General features: G+C 39.7%; 1 protein-coding gene across 2 annotated transcripts; it reads left to right on the top strand.

Annotated features, from left to right (window-relative positions):
* Positions 1 to 923: 923 nt before the first annotated feature.
* Positions 924 to 18122, top strand: sh3bp1 (SH3-domain binding protein 1). Of its 2 annotated transcripts, none has more exons than XM_074663203.1 (18): positions 924 to 1195; positions 7564 to 7606; positions 7919 to 8023; positions 8253 to 8329; positions 8622 to 8733; positions 10264 to 10340; positions 10420 to 10507; positions 10586 to 10654; positions 10765 to 10855; positions 10956 to 11092; positions 11243 to 11354; positions 11728 to 11809; positions 11895 to 11975; positions 13560 to 13673; positions 14009 to 14106; positions 14446 to 14617; positions 14756 to 15105; positions 17417 to 18122. In XM_074663203.1, the coding sequence occupies exons 1-18, from the start codon at positions 1146 to 1148 to the stop codon at positions 17704 to 17706; spliced, it is 2148 nt and encodes a 715-aa protein (XP_074519304.1). In that variant the 5' UTR covers positions 924 to 1145; the 3' UTR covers positions 17707 to 18122. The 2 variants fall into 2 exon arrangements, with proteins under 2 accessions (XP_074519304.1, XP_074519305.1); XM_074663204.1 differs by lacking the exon at positions 924 to 1195 and adding an exon at positions 2294 to 2575.
* The last annotated feature ends 1506 nt before the right edge of the window (positions 18123 to 19628 follow it).

Here is a 19628-nt window from a genome sequence, read left to right as displayed (position 1 = left end):
GCTCAGTACAACAAAACCCATGTTAGCAACTTTAGAAATGAAACTTTTTCAATAAACTTTAAAATGATATTTCATAACAAATAACCTATTTCATCAGTACACTTGCATAACTTCTGGGGAGGTGAATTATTTAATACTTGTCATGATTTTGTGATAACAACATTTGACAATTTAAAGGGACTGGGTCTTTAACTGGTTAAAAATGGTAGAAATGTCATATAAAATACTATGACACCAACAGAGACGCGAACTACACCTTTAAACAAACATCCAACATGTTGTTTTAACAAATTTAAAGCACATTTTTAGATAACAAACCTTATTTTTTTCAGTGACATGATAATGTTGGGCTTTAAGCTTGTAGTCCCTGATTTTCACTTGACAAAAACAAAAAAAGGAAATAAAGTCAGTTAAAGACAGAAGAGGTCAACTTGAAAAACTATAAAAAAAGAATCAAAGTTTAACTTTTGTGAAAAAGACAAGAAAAACAAGAAATAGGAGGCCTTAAAGGAGCTAATATTTAACTTTAACTGAAAAAGAGAGACTGTCACAGGCAGCAGCGTTTATAGTTTCCTCTTTTGTTCTCGTCACATCCTTTTACTCTTAGACACACAATGTCAGCCTTTACAGAAGTAGATACAAACCACAACATGCTCTGACGCTTCAAAGCAGAATGTTTTTTTTTTTACCTTTGGACAGAATTTGGTTAGTTTATCTAAAAAATGAAGCAAAGTCTTAAACATCTCATTATAACTCGACACTATTTCACTTATTCTGCTCTACTAAGAATGTTCAGAGTCGTCTTTTGATGAGTTAACTGAGAAATCATGGACTGACAGACAAACCTCACAAAATCTCTCTTCCCCTCTGTCGAGTGACAACATGTGCAACTTCCTCATTCACTGTTTGTGTGACATCTGACGGCTGAGCACACCCCTGAAACAAGACCCAACGACCCACAGCCAAAACACGCACACATAAACACACAAACAACAACAACAAAGACAAAGGTGACCCATCCTTATCACCTCTCTCTGATGGTGTGACTCGGCTGTGACCCTGGGTGGAGGTTTCTGGATCTGGATCTCTCTTGTGGAGCAGAACAAGAGGTCAGGAAGAAACTCTGCTTTGACTCCACAGCCGGCATGCTTCGTCAGTCTTTGAGCATCCTGAAGCAGCTTGGCTCTACAGCAAAGTAAGTTCTCTGTATTTTGGCTCGACTTTTGTAGAACATACTGCATTAAAGATATAAAAAACAAAACATAAAGACTTACTGTTATGTAGATTTGATTCAAGGGACTTTGGAACCACATGTGAAGACAAAAAGCAAAGTTTTATTGATTAAATTAAGTAAATCTAACAAAAAGTCTCCAATTGGAAAGAACAAACACGGGCAGCCACTGGTAATCAAAAATTTGCACAAGGAAGTAAATTGTAACATATTTTGACAGGTTGCTTATTTCAGTGTTTCCATTAGCTAATGGTGGCTAATACTAGCTACATTAAATGCTGTAAAATTCATCAAAGTAACTTAGTCTTATATTCATTATAAATATGTATATAGTTATGGCACTTATCTATATCATGTAACTATTTTTCCTGTATGACTGAGTCCTTCCGAAGTCAGTCAGAGAAGGGTTTTTTTTAACAAAGTTTTACTTTTACTTAAAAATGTTTTCCTAGAATTTGCACAACAGCTGCCTCTCAAATGCCAAACTCAAAGCAAATGATTTTATTGACCTTTAGGAATAATTATGGCTCCATCAAAATAGGGGCGGAGCCATGCTGGTTTCGGACTGGGGTTTGCCAAAGTGGGGCAATAACTGTTGCAAGGGTAGCATGAAGTATGTGTGAACACACACGTGTTAAAAGCATTTATTTCATCCTTACAATCTTAACTGAAAATCAAATGCTTTAACTTTAAATGGAAATGCAACAGTGGCTATATTTAAATCTGAAATCATTTAATCTTTAAGGAGGCAGTAGTTCCCCCTTTTTATTAAATTATATGAACAAGCAAAATATCAAAAATGTTGAACATTTATACAAATACGATCCATATTTCGAATTGTAAAGTAAATAGGCCTATGTGCTGGAGAAACGCCAGGATGAGACAGCAGGATGCTCTTTCGTGTTATTTCATCAAAATAAATCCACACATGATGCTGGGGAGATTTGTTCATAACATGACATCACTAACAGGTGAATTGACCTGTGGCTAAGTCCCGCCCTCAGACGCGATGAGCCAATCACGGAGCGTGAAGCTGTTCCCATACACTCGGACATTCTCTGCCCTGGCATCCATCGAAAAGCATTAATGAAAGTCAGTTTTCGTTCGGTTTTGTGAGGTTTTTCACAGAGACTTTAAGTTCAAAAATATTAAAATGGTGTTCATGGGGTACATTAAACTCCAACACAAGATATCCTGAGAGGCTGGTTGACGGGGTTTTTGTTAACCCTTTCTCTAAGACACGTTAACAGAGAAAAGTGTCTTCTTTGGATAAAGTTGTGCAGTAAACCACAACATCAACTCAGCGTAAATAAAATGAACAAGGTTGTCTGCATCTGTTTTAAGGTAAGCTGCCATTGTATTTGAGGTAGTTTATTGTGACTTTGCTGTAAAGAAAAAAGTAGTCTTTAACACTAAAACCACCCCTGCAGTCTTACTAATGCTGTGGGTTTCCTTCAGCATTAGCTAAAGTTAGCCTAACGTTAGCTAGCAGCGTTGTTAACATCTCTCTTTGTTTGTTGGAAGTTCATGAACAATGTTGAGTGCATGACTAAACTGCGGTTAACCGGGCTTCATGTGGACATGGCCTGAATGTTTATTGATTGTCTGAGTGATTGGAGGGGGCGTGGCTTAGCCGTAGGTCAATTAAGTTCAAGGGCAAAAAAGTGTATCATTTCTGTTGAAGAAAATCAGCCTTGATTAACACAGTGACGATGACTTTATATCATGGCAACAGTGGAGTGTCTTAGAAGGACAGCTGGAATGAAGGATTTTAGATAGAGGCTGAAATCGGGGTCTTAAAGTATTAAGGTTAAAATGTTAATATTGCAGCGGAGTTGACTTCAGCATTAGTACAACCTTGGATAAGTCAAATAAGTAAAAAAGCCTATTGTAGGCTGGGGTGGCCAATCAGATCTCAAGGGGGGATCTCAGATCTCAAACAATTAAAACCAAAATCTTTTTGGGACTTTCTGACTACACATTACCACCTGCAAAAGAGGTGTTCAGTGCTTCATGTCGCCTTGAGGACATGTTGAATTTGCATTGGTTTCCATGTTTTGTTGTGTATTTTGCTGCAAACACAGAACTAAAGTGTGTGGTAAGCTGAAACACCACAGTTGCTGGTTCCTCTTTAAACTAAAGCACGCTGTTTGGGTTTTATGGGGAAACCTCAAGCTTATCTACAAATGAAAACCACTGAATATCCTCACACTTCAACAGTGACTCAAGTTTGTGACACTGTTCGACGGTCTGAAGACGGCTGATGTAGAAAGTTGGTGCTGTGCATAACAGTGACATTTGCAAATGAGCACATGACCGAATTACACTCCTACTTACCGCCTGGTTTTCTTTGTACAAGCTTGCATGCAACAGGTCTAAATGTTTCAGTGTGTGTGTGTGTGTGTGTGTGTGTGTGTGTGTGTGTGTGTGTGTGTGTGTGTGTGTGTGTGTGTGTGTGTATGTATGTGTGTGTGTGTGTGTGTGTGTGTGTGTGTGTGTGCAGGCCTCTGACGTGCTGTGGTTTGATAATAAACCTACGAGCTGTGCATCTGCAGTAGTGCTGTCTGGGCCTCTACAACTGGAGCATCATTTCACCCAGTTCTCAATTTGTCCTCGTGCTGATACCGCTTATGAAATAATACAGGCACACCAAAATTTAGAGGCACCCACACACTCAGTTACAGTTTCATTTATTGCACCTTATAAATGTCTTAACCTTTTCAAGTTTATCATCCTAAAACATGAATTTACATCGATTCTGATCAAGTGACTGCCTCGGGTGATGAAAAACAAAGCTGATGCAAAAAAGCAAAACAAAACAAATTTGTAGATCCTTGAATGTCCTCTTGAGGATCTTTTAAAAAAATCTTTCAAATTTAAGAATACATTTTCTTACTTTTATTCACTTTTGAATATTTTTTTACATTTGTTTAGAGCTGGAACATTTTTAATGAACAAAAACCAGACTCACACAAGTAGGTCGTTGAAAAGGGAGAAAGCATTTCAGGGCTCTGTCAGCCAAGGTGGCATACTCCTTTCTCACATATTGTCAGTTAGACAGTGAAAGCGCCTCAAAGTTCAGTTTAGATTTGTAGATAGTTGAATAACAGGTGCAAACCACCAGGTCCACACAGATCATGACATTGTCATGCTGAAGTTGCAGCTGTCACACAAAGCACAGCTTGGTAGAACTGGAAACTTGAGAATCCAATGATTACGGCACCTTACGTGTTATATGTCCTGGGTACAAAAATTAAAAAAAGATTAAATCAAATTAAATTTAAAAAAAAATGAAATGAAATAATAATTAGACCCTGTTTTTCCCTTCCCTCTAATTTTCTGAGGGCCCCCAGGTGCCCTCGGCCCCAATTTTGAAAACTACTGAACTAGAGCGTTGTGAAGCCTAATGGTTTTTAATGTAAATATGGAAAATATGAAACCCATGCAGAAATAAAAGTCAGTTCCTTAAAGTCTAATTAAACCTGGCTGCAGAAGCACAGGAAGCCACATACACACCGAGCCAGAAAAGATTATTTTTACTGTACAAATAGACAATATTCATAGCTTGGTTTGTAAAAGTATTTAGATCTGAATATCTCACTTACCTTTCAGGACTTACTGTACTCTTACCCCTTTATTTATTTCTTTCCTTCTCCACCTCTAAAGGGGTTCACTGCGCTATGGAGAGTCCCCCAATAAGCAGCAGTGTTGATGGTTTGGTCCTTGCCAAGAGGGTTTCTTCTCAGAGATAATTGAGTCTCAGTAGCTCTTTGTATCTGTCATTTTTTCCTAAGATAGAGGAACACACTTTTTCCACATTGTCAACAGGCAAGGTGATGAAAAGTACCCACTGCAATGAGACTTCTTTGGAAGTGTTAAGGTTTAATGAAAGTTAGTTTCACAAGATGTCACCATTTTTTGTCAACTCTTAAAAAACAAACGTGGTATCACTGTGAGAGCACTATTTTTTAAGAGAGTCTGTGATCTTGAATAGAGTTTTTTTTATGTCAATGAGTGACCTCATTATGCCAGCACTATCAATGCTGATACCTGTTTAAGGGAAGAGCATCTTCAAAAAACTGCACTTTTACTTTCCTCATAAAACTTCCTATACATCTGCTCACATGTTGAATTGTGACAAAGATCTCTGTGGAATATTTTTAATGTGTGTCCCCAGAAGAAAAAGTTGGAATAAGCATCAGAGGTGGGAAAAACTGATGTGTAGTTCAGACACATTGGGGAATTCTCCTCCTTGTGTTGTACACATCTCATGCTCACTGGTAGAAATAAGAAGTTACACCTGGCTAGGTTTGAGCTTGTTTAACCTCTTTGTGAACTGGGTTGGGTTTCCTTTCGCTGTGCCAAGAGCTTGAAGATGCTCTCAAAACCACAGATGTGTTTGTTGTTCTTCATCTCCCAACTCATCTTTCACTTCCCATCTTTCTGTAACGGTTGTGCCTGGGTCACAGTGTTTTTTTCTAGCCTCACCTTCTCTCACAGAACTGTTGATGAAGTAAAACTAAGGTGCTGCCCCCGCACTTCGGCTGCAGTTTGTTTCATGTTGTCTGTTGATCGGGTCTAAAAATGTCCTCACTTGTGGGTAAGAGAAAAGGTACTTTCTGCTTCAGTGTTTATCACTTTCATTGTTACAGAGCAAGAGAAAAGTGGTAAAGATGGTTTATTGAGCACTGGTAGTATTAGAGCTCCATGACTTGCAGCTCAAAGAAACCCCCTTTTTCTCACACTGGTGTTTTAGCTAACCCTTATTTCAGCCTCTCTCTGAAATGCTTCATTTTACCTGCTGTCTCTCCAAGGCTCCCTCATCCACATACGCCTTTCGCTCTGATTGACTAGACCTCTGGAGGCCTGTCGGGCCAAGTGGCAAGCTCTTGTTTAAAAATAGAAAGCTTATGGAGAAGAGCTAAAAACTGGGTGTCCACTTGGGGCTGGCTGCAGAAAGACCAGAAACTACATACAGCAGACTTTTACGCCATTAACAAAAACATATTTTTAGCCTGGTTCAAAAACAGCTTGGGTCTGAATGGCTCATTTCTTTATCGGTACACACTGTAAAAGGCTGAGATATCAAGGTCACAAGTTTACCCAATCAGAGGCACAGCTCACGTGACTGACAGGTCTGGCAGCCTTTAGCTGTGAGTCAGGAGGCTAAAGCCCTCCTGTTGAGTCAGCATTTACAATACGACCTCCTCCAACAGAATATTTAATCACTCTGTATCAGAAACAGATCAGTGACATCACATAGACTATTTCCATATATTACACAGTCTATGGGCAGACCTTGGTGTTTGAGGCCCGCCCCTCCAACGTATCATGATCACTTAGCATCATCCTAACCATAACCCTTTTTTAAAATTTTGGGTTGTTTCATTATATTTTATTTTTATTTCTTCTTGATGACTAGGGGTTGGTACCTTTCACATTTGAAACGATATGGTACCGATGCCTGGATCCTGGCAATCAATGTCGCTACTCATCAGCACCAATTTTTCTGTACTTTTGTGTGTTTGTGTGGTGTTAACTTTTAATTAGTGCCTCCACCAAGGAGGTTATGTTTTTGGGAGAGTTTGTCTGTCCGTCTGTTTTTTTGTTTGTCTGTCTGTGAACAACAAAACACAAAAACTGATGAATGGATCTGGATGAAATTTTAAGGAAATGTTCAAAATGGGGTACGGAAAAAGTGATTTAATTTTGGAAGTGATCCAGATCACCGTCTGGATCCAGGATTTTTTTTAAAGGATTCTTTATCATTGTGAGATAGGGTTTTTAACATGTTGGGTGACAATCACAATATGCTTGGCCTGCGCTCTCCGGATGCAGGCCAAGCATCTAATTTTGATAATAAAATCTTAAAGTTTTTAAATTTTACAAACTTGATTGTTGGGTTCATGTCCAGCATGGAAATTTGCCTACTTTTCCACTCTCACAGTCACAAGGATGCATTTAGGTACCTAAACATGGCACTGTTTAATTTTACGTAAATCGGTACGCTGTACTACAGACAGAATTTGGTCAGTGCCTATAAAAGTACCCAATTCAGTGCCCATCCCTATGGTGACAGGAAGAAATGAGAGGGTTGGGGCTTTATTAAGGAAATTATGATTGCTGTAGTTCAGTATTTTTTATGCCCCAACTGTTTTCATGTGCTGTTATTAGAAAGTCAGTAAGAAGCAATACAAAGAAGAAAAAAATTTAAACAAAAGACATGTCATCTGCAAAATTTTTTGATAAAGCTTCACCTTTGCTATGGTTCAAGTTTGTTAAACCAAAACTGTTAACTTGTTATTTACTATTCAACATCTTTTCACATGCAGGTCACAAGATGCCACTGAACTTTTACATGAAGACCTGGTTCTGGTAAGGAAAATGAACACTGCCCTGTGATATATAACGTGATATAATACAGACAAAGAACTTCTGACTTCAGCTGCTCTTTGTGAAATTCTGACTAAATATGAAACAACATCCTGAATTTAGATATGAGCATTGTCACTCTGTCACTCTGAAATTTACAGCACACAACAGATTTCATGTGACAGATTTTTTTTCTTGCATGATAAAGAAAAAGCTGAAATCAAACAAATGAACAACAAGTGAACTCATGTCATGAAATATTATCATAGACTAAGTCTTTGTTTTAGCTCTGTGTGTTTCTCTGACTGTATAAAGGTGGAGCAGCGGGTGGAGCCAGCCAAGAAGGCAGCTCAGGTCCTTCACAAGAAGCTACAGGGCTGCATGCAGAGCCAGGCCGGGCTGGAGGCCGAAAGACGAATGGTATGAAAACAACTGCATCAACGAGGACAAGTCCTAAACTATATGACTGGTTCCTGACACGACTTTTATCATCTTTAATTATGCACTGATAATTTAGTGATAGAAAAAAACATTAAAGGACAGGCTCTATTGACACAAGGACATCTGAAAACTACACTTGGTTGTAGAACAGAGTAAATGTTAGTGATCTACAATGTGACAGGTGTTATCTCTATTTCTGTGTCTGCAGAAAAAGCTCCCTCTGATGATGCTGTCCATCAGCATGGCTGAAAGCCTCAAAGACTTTGATGCAGAGTCCCCTATAAGGTGACAGGTTTGATTATTTAATTCCTTCATGAACCCTTAAATGATACCTGAGTTGGCTGCTGTCATGTGGAAACCTTGTGACTTTGAACTTACTGGTTTTCAGTTCTTTCAGTTCTTAAATTGAAAGAGGATCTACTCATTGTTGCTAAACTGAAACTTTGGTTCTGTAAATGTCTTCAACTGAGGACAGTTATATTGATAGCTGGTTCTAGCTGCTTTCCATGTCAGGTGTTTAGTTTAGGTGTCACTGACCAAAAGTTTGTGTGTGCGCCCATGTGTGTGTGTGTTGCAGGAGAGTGTTGGAAATGTGTTGTTTCATGGAGAAGATGCTAGCAAGCATGCTGGCAGACTTTGAGATGAAAGTGGAGAAGACAGTGCTGGAGCCACTCAACAAGCTCAGTGAGGTGAGACGGGTTCTTACACAGCACGGTGCTGGTTCATACTGTGAGTTTCATGTCTAACTTGTATTGTGGAGCAGGCTCATGAACAGCTGTCGGACAAAATAGCTTGCTTATTGACTGTATATTAATATGACAAGCAACACACTCCTCATATTGTAAAAAAAAATCACAATGTCTCACCCCAACATCCCCTCTGTAAACATTCAACAGGGAGTATGAAGCTTTCCCATATTTTAAACATGGTTATGAAATAAACATGCCTGGTGTCCATACTAAGCATTTGCAAATTTTCAAATCACTACATTTTCATATTTTGAAGAAATTCCTGAATCTTTCTGCAAACCATTTAAATTGTTTGTTCTCAAAACAGCACAAAATGAGACCTGCTGGAATGATGATGTCATCACATAAGGGTCTCCTAACCAGTTCATGACATGTTGGGGGTTGGGTGTCAAACACCAAAGTCTGCCCATGGACCTGCATCTAGAAGGCTTCTAGAGGGTTAGCCAATCAGAGGAAGGGGGTTTCTTAATCTGGGACATGGAAATAAGGGTTTTCTAAAATACCAGTGTAATCATGGTAATCAGTCCCCAGAGTGACAGTATGAAGTCAAAAAAAGAATAATACCCCTCTTTAAATGACTAATTGAAACTAAACTTCTCTACATAGTGTTTTTAGTTTGAACCATTATCTAATGGCTAAAATGGAGGAGTCTATGTCTTATACTGGAGCCATGGAGCAGCATGAAATCCAAAAGTTTTGGGATCATTTTAGGGGAGCTGCTGTCCCACCCATCGTTAAAACATGAGCTATGACCAAGAATACACTGTATTAATTTTCCCTTCATATGCAAAAACACAGGCAGCAGGTTTTAAATAAAGTGTCAGACAACTGTTACTTCACCATGGTGCTACTTCCTGTACATGTGTATTGATAGATGAACATTTTTGGTTTAAAATGTTGCTTCTCCATTCTTAATATATGTTCATCAAGTTGTGTGCAGCTTTAAAATATGTCATTGTGTTATTCATATCCATGTATTAAATACTTGACAGCTTGTCACAGCTGAATGAAGACAAAAAAACAAATTACAGAGAAATTCTTGAAGCAACAAGGGGCAATCAAATGCCTCTGTCAGTACAAATACTTGTGCACACAGCATCAACCCCTCTCTTTTTCTACTTCTTCCTCTTCTTCTTCCAGCTGGTGCATGTCATTTTAATGACGTAAAATCCTCCACACCCCAACTATAAGAAAAAGACTGACTTCCTTTATACAGATGTTTTTAGGCCCTGAAACCGCTTTTGTGGGCTAGGTGTCAGATGAGGCGATTACCCACAAGCTAACAAGTTTTTTTTTTTTTTTAATTTATGTTTTACTTTTTATGGGAAAAATTCTCAGCAGGTGATTTTAATGAAGGCAGGATAACATTTTTGCTTTAAAACATGACTTAGCGCAAAATCACAAAGATTTCATGGCCAGACTTGGTACTGTCCTCACAGGTCTTGCATGACTTTTTTGCTTACTTTCCAGGACGATTTACCAGAAATCCTAAAGAACAAGAAACAGTTTGCAAAGCTTACCACAGACTGGAACAATGCAAGAATCAGGTGAGTTACAGGCCTAAGTTAGGGCTATCTTTGCCACAGCGTATTTATAAATACAGCTGACATTTCTTTCTGTTTGTAGAAGTCAAGCCAGCACGGGTCCCCAGGCAAAGCAGGATGGACTCAGGGAGGAAGTGGAAGAAGCCTGGAGGAGGTTGGAGAGCATCAAGGTAAAACTTTGCAGGATAACAAACCTGTGGCACCTTTAAGAAATCACTAAGACTGTTTCCTTTTCTTCATCTCTGCAGGACCAGTATTCTGCAGATCTGTACCACTTTGCAACTAAAGAGGGAGACTACGCTAACTACTTCATACATGTGAGATACACTTCTTGAAAACTTGATCTTTTGATAAAGGTTTGTTCAGTAGAAATAACTCTAACGCTGTGGTCTGCACTTGTATTTTACTTCCTTTTTTCTGACCCTAGCTTCTCGAGCTGCAGGCAGAGTACCACAAGCTCTCCTTTCAGTTCCTGGACAAAAACATCAGTGAGCTTAAAGAAAGTAACAGCGATAAAGGTGAAGTTGATTTACACCCGTCTGTGCATTTCGTAGCTGCACTGCAGTATTTCTACATGTGCTCTTATTTCCTATGCAAACTTTTCTGCTTCCTCCACAGGGGCACCCCTAGGCCCCTCAAAGCTGAAGGTCTACGGCGAACCTCTGTTGTCTCATCTGTCAAAAAGTGAACGAGAAATCGCTGCACCCATTGAGGAGTGTATTCACATGCTGCTGGGAACAGGCATGAGAGAGGAGGTAAGACAGGGGATGAGTTAAGAGGTTCACAGCACCAAAACATCTTCCTGGTGTTTGTGTTAACTGGACTTCAACAGGACAGATTTTGATATCATTTTCTCTCCATCCTTGCTCGTGTTCCCCTTCCTCTTCCTCACCCTCCTCCTTCAGGGCCTGTTTCGCCTGGCAGCAGCAGCCTCAGTTGTAAAGAGGCTGAAGACCTGCCTGGATCAAGAAAATGTTGACCACAGCGAGTTTAGCATGGACCCTCATGCTGTTGCTGGTAGGGATTTCCTCTTGGTGGCTTTGTGCTGTGGGAACTCTACTTTCTCCTTCCCTGTTCTGCCAACGTGACTTTCACAGCTCATTTAGCTTCCTGTTCTCCCTTTTTGTTAACTTTTCTGTAAATAAACCTCCTGCAGTAACTTCCAGTAATGTAAAATGCAGTTTCCTGTGTGTCTGGAAGCAAAAACAGTCTTATAAAAGATTTTATTAAATACATAAAGCAACAGCGAGGGAAACAGCCAATATCAAGACAGCGTTATGGCTCATAGTTGTTATACCTAGCAACACAACATTTGGAAGCAATTACCAAAACAATCTTCTGCCTTTTAAAGCACAATTTTGATGATTTGTTTCCGAATGTGTCATTTCAGGAGCTCTGAAATGTTACCTGCGGGAATTACCTGAACCTTTAATGACCTTTGAACTCTACAATGACTGGTTTAAAGCTGCAGGGTGAGTCTGTTTCTCCTGTACACCTATCAGTTTTGGGATTGATGGTTTTAAGTCTGTGTCTTGAGTTTGCTTTCTGTCTTGATAGAGAAAAAGACCTGACGGAAAAGCTGGAGCAGTTCAAAGTTCTACTGAAGAAACTCCCACCTGAAAACTACAACAACCTCAGGTGGGTATTCTGGTTCCTGGTTTAAAAAAAAAATCTATTTAAAAGTGTTAGCATGTCAGGAAGAGGAGAAAGTATTTGTTTAAAATTGGGTTTGGTGCTATTTTGGTTAGCAAATGTTAGCATGTGACCGCACTCTAAAATAGAATGATGAAACATCCTCAGTAAACCAACAAAGACATGTTAGCAATGTTTTTTTAAGGATGTAAACAGGTTAATAGTATCAAACTGGCATTGGCTAGCTAATACAAGCAAAAAGGCATTCAAATGCTTTGGCTAGCAACAGGTGTTAGCAAGCTGGCTTTAGCATTGAAGTAAAAGCAGTGCTGTTCCAGAGGACGGTCTTTTAGTGTTTCTTGTATGAGTAAGGAAACTCCTGTAGCCCTTTGAAGAGGTTTTGAAATATATTAAACAAATACATTCATCAAAAGTAATTCCATTCAGACAAATTAGTACAAATTGTACTGCACATATTCATCTTCCCAAGCTGCAAAATTCACCAGGTTCTTTGGTTGCAGCGGCAGGTTATTAATTTGTAAACTCCATATTTGGCGCTACGTTTATGAGTAAATGTTAGCATGGTCATACTTTAAAATAACAAAGTGGCATTAGCAAGCTAATACTGGCAAGTTGGTGTTAGCAAGCTGGCTTTAGCACTGAACTCTAAGAATTGCTTGTATGTTAAAGGACACTTCTGTAGTCTATTGTCCTGATTTTGAAAATGTAAAAATATTTTTTAGAATAATAACATTCAGACAACTTTGGCTTAACTACATTAATAATCCGTAGCAGAAAGATTCTTTAGATTTGATTGGTTGCAGCAGAAAGTCAATATTGAGTAAACATTAAACACTTGTTATCAAATGTTAGCATGCTAACACTCCAAAACAGAATAGTAAATATGGTTAACATAATCACAGAATTCACAAACAGATATAAACATACCATTGTGGGAATGTTAGCAAGTTGAAAGAATCAAACTGCCTTAGCAAGCTAGTATTGGCATGCTAGCTTTAGCGCTGAACTGATAGCAGTGTTGTTCCACAGAAAAAAATTCTTGTAACTCTTGTTCTTTAGTCTAGTGCAGGGTTTCGAAAGACTAAAGATTTTAGAGATTTGGTGCAAATTATTAGCAAATGCTAGCATGCTAATTCTCTAGACAAGAATGGTGAACATGGTTCACTCTATAACTGAACAAACAGATAAATGCAGCATTGGTAATTTGACAATGTTAGCAGGTTTAAGTATCAACTTGGCGTAGCTTGCTAGTATTAGCACTCTGGTGTTTACAAGCTGACTTTAGCATTGAACTAAAAGAACAGCTGTTCTCGAGTACACTCTCACAGCCATTGGCATGTCAAAGTACACTTCTTCAGTCTATTAGTTATTCTGAAAAGTTAAACCATGAGAAAAACAGCACCAAGACAACGCAGTGACCGCATGAGATAATATGACACTTAGCTGGGACTGTCATCCTGTGAACCCACAACTCTATGTGTTCACTGTGGCACAGTTTTAACAGTTTCATCATGTGCTCTGACATACTTCAAGCTTATTTTCATGTCTCTTTCTCCCCTCCTCTGTCAGGTACCTGGTGCAATTCCTGTCTCTGCTGTCTGAGCAGCAGGCTGTAAACAAGATGACACCCAGTAACATCGCCATCGTCCTGGGACCAAACCTGCTCTGGCCACAAACTGAAGGGTGAGTAGTGTCCATAGTGTGTCTGTGTAGTACTACCATACAATGTACAAACATTCCCCAGGCTGCATGCTGTCCTTTAAATATCCTGATATGAAGGGTTGAGCTTTCGTAACACACACCATCAACTGAAATGGAAATTTACCACAACTAGGTTGATAGAAAACATGAATAGCCTAAAAGCTAAACTGAAACTTCATTTGCATGTAGGATTTTCTGTCAACCACTGACATAATTTTGTGTTTTCCTGTGGTAATATGAGTTGATTTTCTTGTGAATGATAACAGCCTCGTTTTCGTTATGTTTTCCTTCCTTCCTCTTCATCCTCGCCTCTTTAGAGAAGTTGCTCTGTTGGACATGGCGTCAGCTTCTTCGGTCCAGGTGGTGACTGTCATTGAGCCTCTGATTCAGTACAGCTCCAGTCTCTTCCCTGAAGGTAAATAAAAAATCATTTTTATCAGGGGGTTTATTCAAATCTCTTGTAGTGTCAAGTATAAGATGAGCATCAGCTTGATACTTATTCATGGTCATTTCTCTAGAAACAGCGTCTAAATGATTTAGTGATGCTTTTGAGTATTCTGTAATCTCCATACTTCAGGCACTGCTGTGTGCTGCTGCGCCCACGCTCGAAACAGCTTGATAACTTTATTTTGGGTGAAATGAAAGCACATGCATCCGTTTCACAGGAAACAAACTTATCTGTACACAGCAGGTTCAGTATTTCTGTTAAAGTAGCGCTAATGTGTTTGTTTTCATTGTTTCATTTCATGGTAAGCCGTATCCTTTGAGATACCAGAACTTCCAGAGATACCAGACGTGAGCCTGCCGTCTCCTGTTGCGCAGTCTCAGGTCACAGAAAAGGAGAGACTGAGCAGAACCATCTCCTCCTCTTCATCGACAGCATCCTCCTGCTCTTCCTATCACCCCCCTCTTTCAAAGTCAAACAGGTATCACTCTCTGCTTACACAATTTGCAATGGAGCAATCATGTTTCAGACTCAATTCATGGTATTTGTCTGCTAGCATGACTCTGAAGTTTTTTGCCCTTGTTGCAATATTTTCACAAAACTCTGACGTTTCTGTTAGTGCGGCCTCTCTGGACAGCGGCGTCTCCTTCCTGGTGAAATCTGGCTCCATAAGTCGCAGTGGCACCACCACCTGGTCCAACCCTGCAGCAGAGACAGCAACAGAACATGCAAACACAACATCCGGCAACGCTTCCTCATTTGATAACAATCCCATCGCTTCTTCCAGCACCTCTGCCTCCTGCAGCTCCACAGCCAACCTTTCCAAGGCGACAGGAACAGCACCAATCCCAGGTCAGGTCCGGAGTCCCACACAGAGGCAGTGCTCGGATCAGAGCCAGCTGGAGCCGATTCAGGAGGCACCTCCTGATTCCCCCAGAGCATCTGTGAAGATCACCTCGCCGTACAAACGTAAGTTGAAGCTTGCTGCAACTTAAAGCTCAGAAATTTCTTCTTTTACTTCATGTACTCAATTGCTGCATTACACTACCTGAGCGTTACCTTCTTTTGGTTACTCACAAATTCCACTGGCATTTTCAAATCGAAGCAGCAGATAATGGAATATCCAGATTTTGCATTGATAATTCAGATCAAACTTTCCCAAAAAGGAGGCTTACAGTTCCCATGATGCAGTGATATGTTATCACTCATTCTTTTTACAGGCTAAGCAGTTCCCCATATTACACTCAAACCAGACTTCCTGTGTTAAATATTTATAATGCTTCTTTTAGAGGCCCTGATGTCTTTTCCTCCATCACATACTCCTGATTTTGGGCTGGTGTAACAGTCACTCAGATTCTTTACTTCATGCTGTTCCGCTTCTAAAGTCTGAGCGGCTCTTTATTCGGTCAAGCTGACAGTGAAAAAATAAATCCTCTGCTCTTGTTGTAACAGCCAGGAAGTACACAGGAAACAGGAAGTCTCAGACCACTGACCGAAATATCCTATTTATGGTTGTGTGTCATCTTTCTGCTGCTGTCACTGGTGCTCTAAAAAACGTAACCTCAAAAGTCTCATGATAAAACATTTACCTGTTTTCACGTGTCACACTATTCAATGTTACAATTGTATGTTATCTGTAAAGCAGTGATCCACGGATTTAAAATTCAATGTAAACTAAATGTTTCTCCAAATGTTGTCGTTACGTAAGTTCCTTAAACTTTAAAGGATAAGTTTGGTTAATACAGCTTTTACATTGTTTATAGAATGAAGTAGAACAAAATACTCACCCAGAAGGCTTTCCTGATCCAAGCAGTGCTTCTGGAGATATTTAGATCCAAAATTGTGCAGCGGACGTCCGTATAATGGGATCCATTGGGGCATAGACAGAGCCGCTCCTAAAACTGCATTAATCGTCCAAAAACTTGTGTTTTTCCCCAATATTCCATCATGGTCCGCTCCAGGTTAGTCCTCTGCTGCAGTCTGTGTCACTCCAGACAGCATTGTGCGGCTGTACTGACCTCTGAACTGACGAAGACTTTGTTAACGTTTGCGCAGTACTCTCTGGAGAGCTGACTACACTTCCTCCTTTCTTTGAGGGGCAAGCGTAAACAAAGTCTTCGTCAGTTCAGAGGTCAGTACAGCCACACAGCGCTGTCTGGAGTGACACTCAGTGACACAGACTGCAGCAGAGGACTAACCGGGAGCGGACCATGATGGAATATTGGGGAAAAACACAAGTTTTTGGACGATTAATGCAGTTTTAGGAGTGCTGCTGTCTATGCCCCAATGGATCCCATTATACGGATGTCCGCTGCACGATTTTGGATCTAAATATCTCCCGAAAGCCTTCTGGGTGAGTATTTTGTTTTACTTAATTCTATAAACAATGTAAAAGCTGTATAAACCGAACTTATCCTTTAAGTAGCTTTTATTTCAGCATTTGAAACAAACCCAAAGTGGAGTTTTTTAATCTAAATCAATCAAATCTTTTTGGCTGAAGCATCAAATACTTGAGTAGTAGAGACGAGTATAAACGGTAGGCTCGATGAAGCTGTCAGATATCTGTACATGTGTGTGTAGAAGTCAATGACTTACATTCCTCAACACATTACTTGAGTTTGTAGTGAAATTATAAAACTTCTGTGACATGCAAGTGGCTACTACAGCTACCCTTCAACATGGGGAATATGTGGCGCTTCATATTATCAAACAATGGAGTCCAACTTGAGGCTTTTGAACAGCAGTCTATATAACTTTCCATTAACAGTGACATGGTAGACAGGAAACCATGCATACAATTGAAAACAAGCACAACAAAAAGAAAAAAAATCTGACTGATTAGCCTTTAGCCAGCATAAGCTCATGATCATACTAGACCAAGTTGGCAATAACAACAGATCTATTTACTGTTTTATTCAAGTGTTAATGCAATTAACAGGGCACTTATTGATATATGATTGATCTATGCTGAATTTTTAAATGTCAGCCCTAGAGTGTTGATGGAGGACAAAACACAGGACGTATTTTATTTACTTTTGTGACATTTTTCAAAGATTTTCTTTTTTATGATGTGTGGTGTGTACCGAATCAGTTCCTTGCCCTGTAAAGTGTTAAAACGAGGGTTCCTGTTCATTATATTTTCAAAGCTTTGGAGTGTCACCACTTTAAAGAAACAATACTACTTGAAGCATACTTGAAGAAAATGTTCACTTTTTGGACTTTTTTCTGGATGGTTGTCTTTTTCTTTGTAATCTCCATCTCTTCCTCTGTCCCCCTCCAGCCAAGAGATCTTTCAACATGAACAAACCTCTCCAGCCCAACGAGCAGCTGACGGTTCAGTACTCCAAACCAAAACCCCCAGCTCCTCCAAAGCTCCAAGCACCTATACCCCCCACCGCAGCCCCGGCTGCACCTGAGATGAGGACCCTGCCAACACCAGCACCCAGAGGCCAGCAGGCAGGCCAGGTGAAAAAGCCACCTCTGAAAAAGCCTGGACTCAAAGCTCCTAAATGCCCTCCACCTCTTCCTCCACCAGCACCGGCAAAAGAAGTTCCTTCTGTGGCTCAGTGAGAGTGTGACACACTGTGTGTGCTGTCCGCCAAGCTTATCACTGTTTGCTTACAGATTCAATGAAACAAACTAGAGGTGAAACATGATGGAAGTTTCCAACAAGAGAGGGCAGCATATCATGCTTTACTGATGACATTGAGATATTCTTTGTATATAAAGGGTTTGTTGCCTTGTTTGCTATAATAAGCAGATTTTGATGACTTTCATGACTTGTTTTGACAATTTTATAGTCAACCAGTGTCATTTATTTATTCTTCACTGACTAGTTCCTTATGTTTTCCAGATTTAAGTTTTACTTTCAGAAACCTTGAGCTCAGATTTTCTGTTATACCAGGTGTGTGTGGGCAGGCAGTCTCAACTTTCACTATGAAGAGTAAGAAATAAACAAAGATTCAATAAAGTTCTTTTCAATTTGAGTTCTTTGGTCTGTGCTTTACATTGGTTTTCTTTCTGATCCCAGTATTTTCAATGATTTCATGGTCAAAACTGCTGAATTTGCGTATAGTCCTGCTCAAATACATGGACGAGATGTGAAGTGTGGCAGGAGACAGCAGAGCCTCCCTCACAAACTGGGTTGAGGCTTGTAACTGGCACATGCCTGTTTGTCTATCCTTACATCTCCAGTATAATGTTTCAGACACTTTTAACAAATTATCTGATTTTCCACAATCAGGCTAATATATTTAATATTTGTGTGTTACTTTTTAGTTTTGCTGATAGGATAAAAAAGCACAAGGAGAGCACTGAAGGGGGAGTACTTGAGCATAAAGTGAGGAGTTGCATCAACCCACATCTTAACCCTAACATCAACCCTAACCCTAACCTGTCTGATCCCAACCCTTTTGACTATACTTTGCATAAATTCCTTTGCAGCACTTTTGTCTTTAGCATTCCTAACCCCTTTTTGTGGCACTTGTTTTTGTGCTCCAGACTTCATCTTTTTACTTACTTTCTTCTCTTTCCTTTATCACTTCCTCCCCTTGCTTGGTTTACTGAAACTGGGTTCCCCCTCAAGTGTGGGTCTCATTTGTAGCTGATGAGCCCACGTGTATCTAAATTAGCCATAACCTGCAGAAATAACTAACACTCAAGAGTTTCCTCTAAACGTCAAAATCACTTTCTCCTTTTCTATGTTTATGTTGGACTGAACATACTTTTCTAGGATGATTTTGTGTTCCAGTGATTGATTTTTCACTTTTTTTTCTTTTTCTTCTGTTTTCTAAACAAACAAAGGTTTAAAAATTAGAATTTAGAAACCTTGCTTCACAAAAAAGTAGCCCTTCAAAAGACGTTTTCTTTTTTCAACCTAACCCTAACCCTACCCTAACCCTAACCCTAAACCTAACCCTAACCCTACCCTAACCCTAACCCTAACCCTTACCCTAACCCTACCCTAACCCTAACCCTAACCCTAACCCTACCCTAACCCTGACCTGTTTGATCCTTATCCCTAACCCTAACCCTAAACCTAACCCTAACCCTAACCCTAACCCTAACCCTACCCTAACCCTACCCTAACCCTAACCCTAACCCTAACCCTGACCTGTCTGATCCCAACCCTTTTGACTATACTTTGCATAAATTCCTTTGCAGCACTTTTGTCTTTAGCATTCCTAACCCCTTTTTGTGGCACTTGTTTTTGTGCTCCAGACTTCATCTTTTTACTTACTTTCTTCTCTTTCCTTTATCTCTTCCTCCCCTTGCTTGGTTTACTGAAACTGGGTTCCCCCTCAAGTGTGGGTCTCATTTGTAGCTGATGAGCCCACGTGTATCTAAATTGACCATAACCTGCAGAAATAACTAACACTCAAGAGTTTCCTCTAAACATCAAAATCACTTTTTCCTTTTCTATGTGATGTTATGGACTGAACATACTTTTCTAGGATGATTTTGTGTTCCAGTGATTGATTTTTCACTTTTTT

The sequence above is a fragment of the Halichoeres trimaculatus genome, unplaced genomic scaffold, assembly GCF_033239565.1.
Source record: "Halichoeres trimaculatus isolate MK-OKI-2021-1 unplaced genomic scaffold, fHalTri1.1 fHalTri1_scaffold_23, whole genome shotgun sequence".
Lineage (NCBI taxonomy): Eukaryota > Metazoa > Chordata > Actinopteri > Labriformes > Labridae > Halichoeres > Halichoeres trimaculatus.
This window is presented reverse-complemented; position numbering and strand designations above follow the sequence as displayed.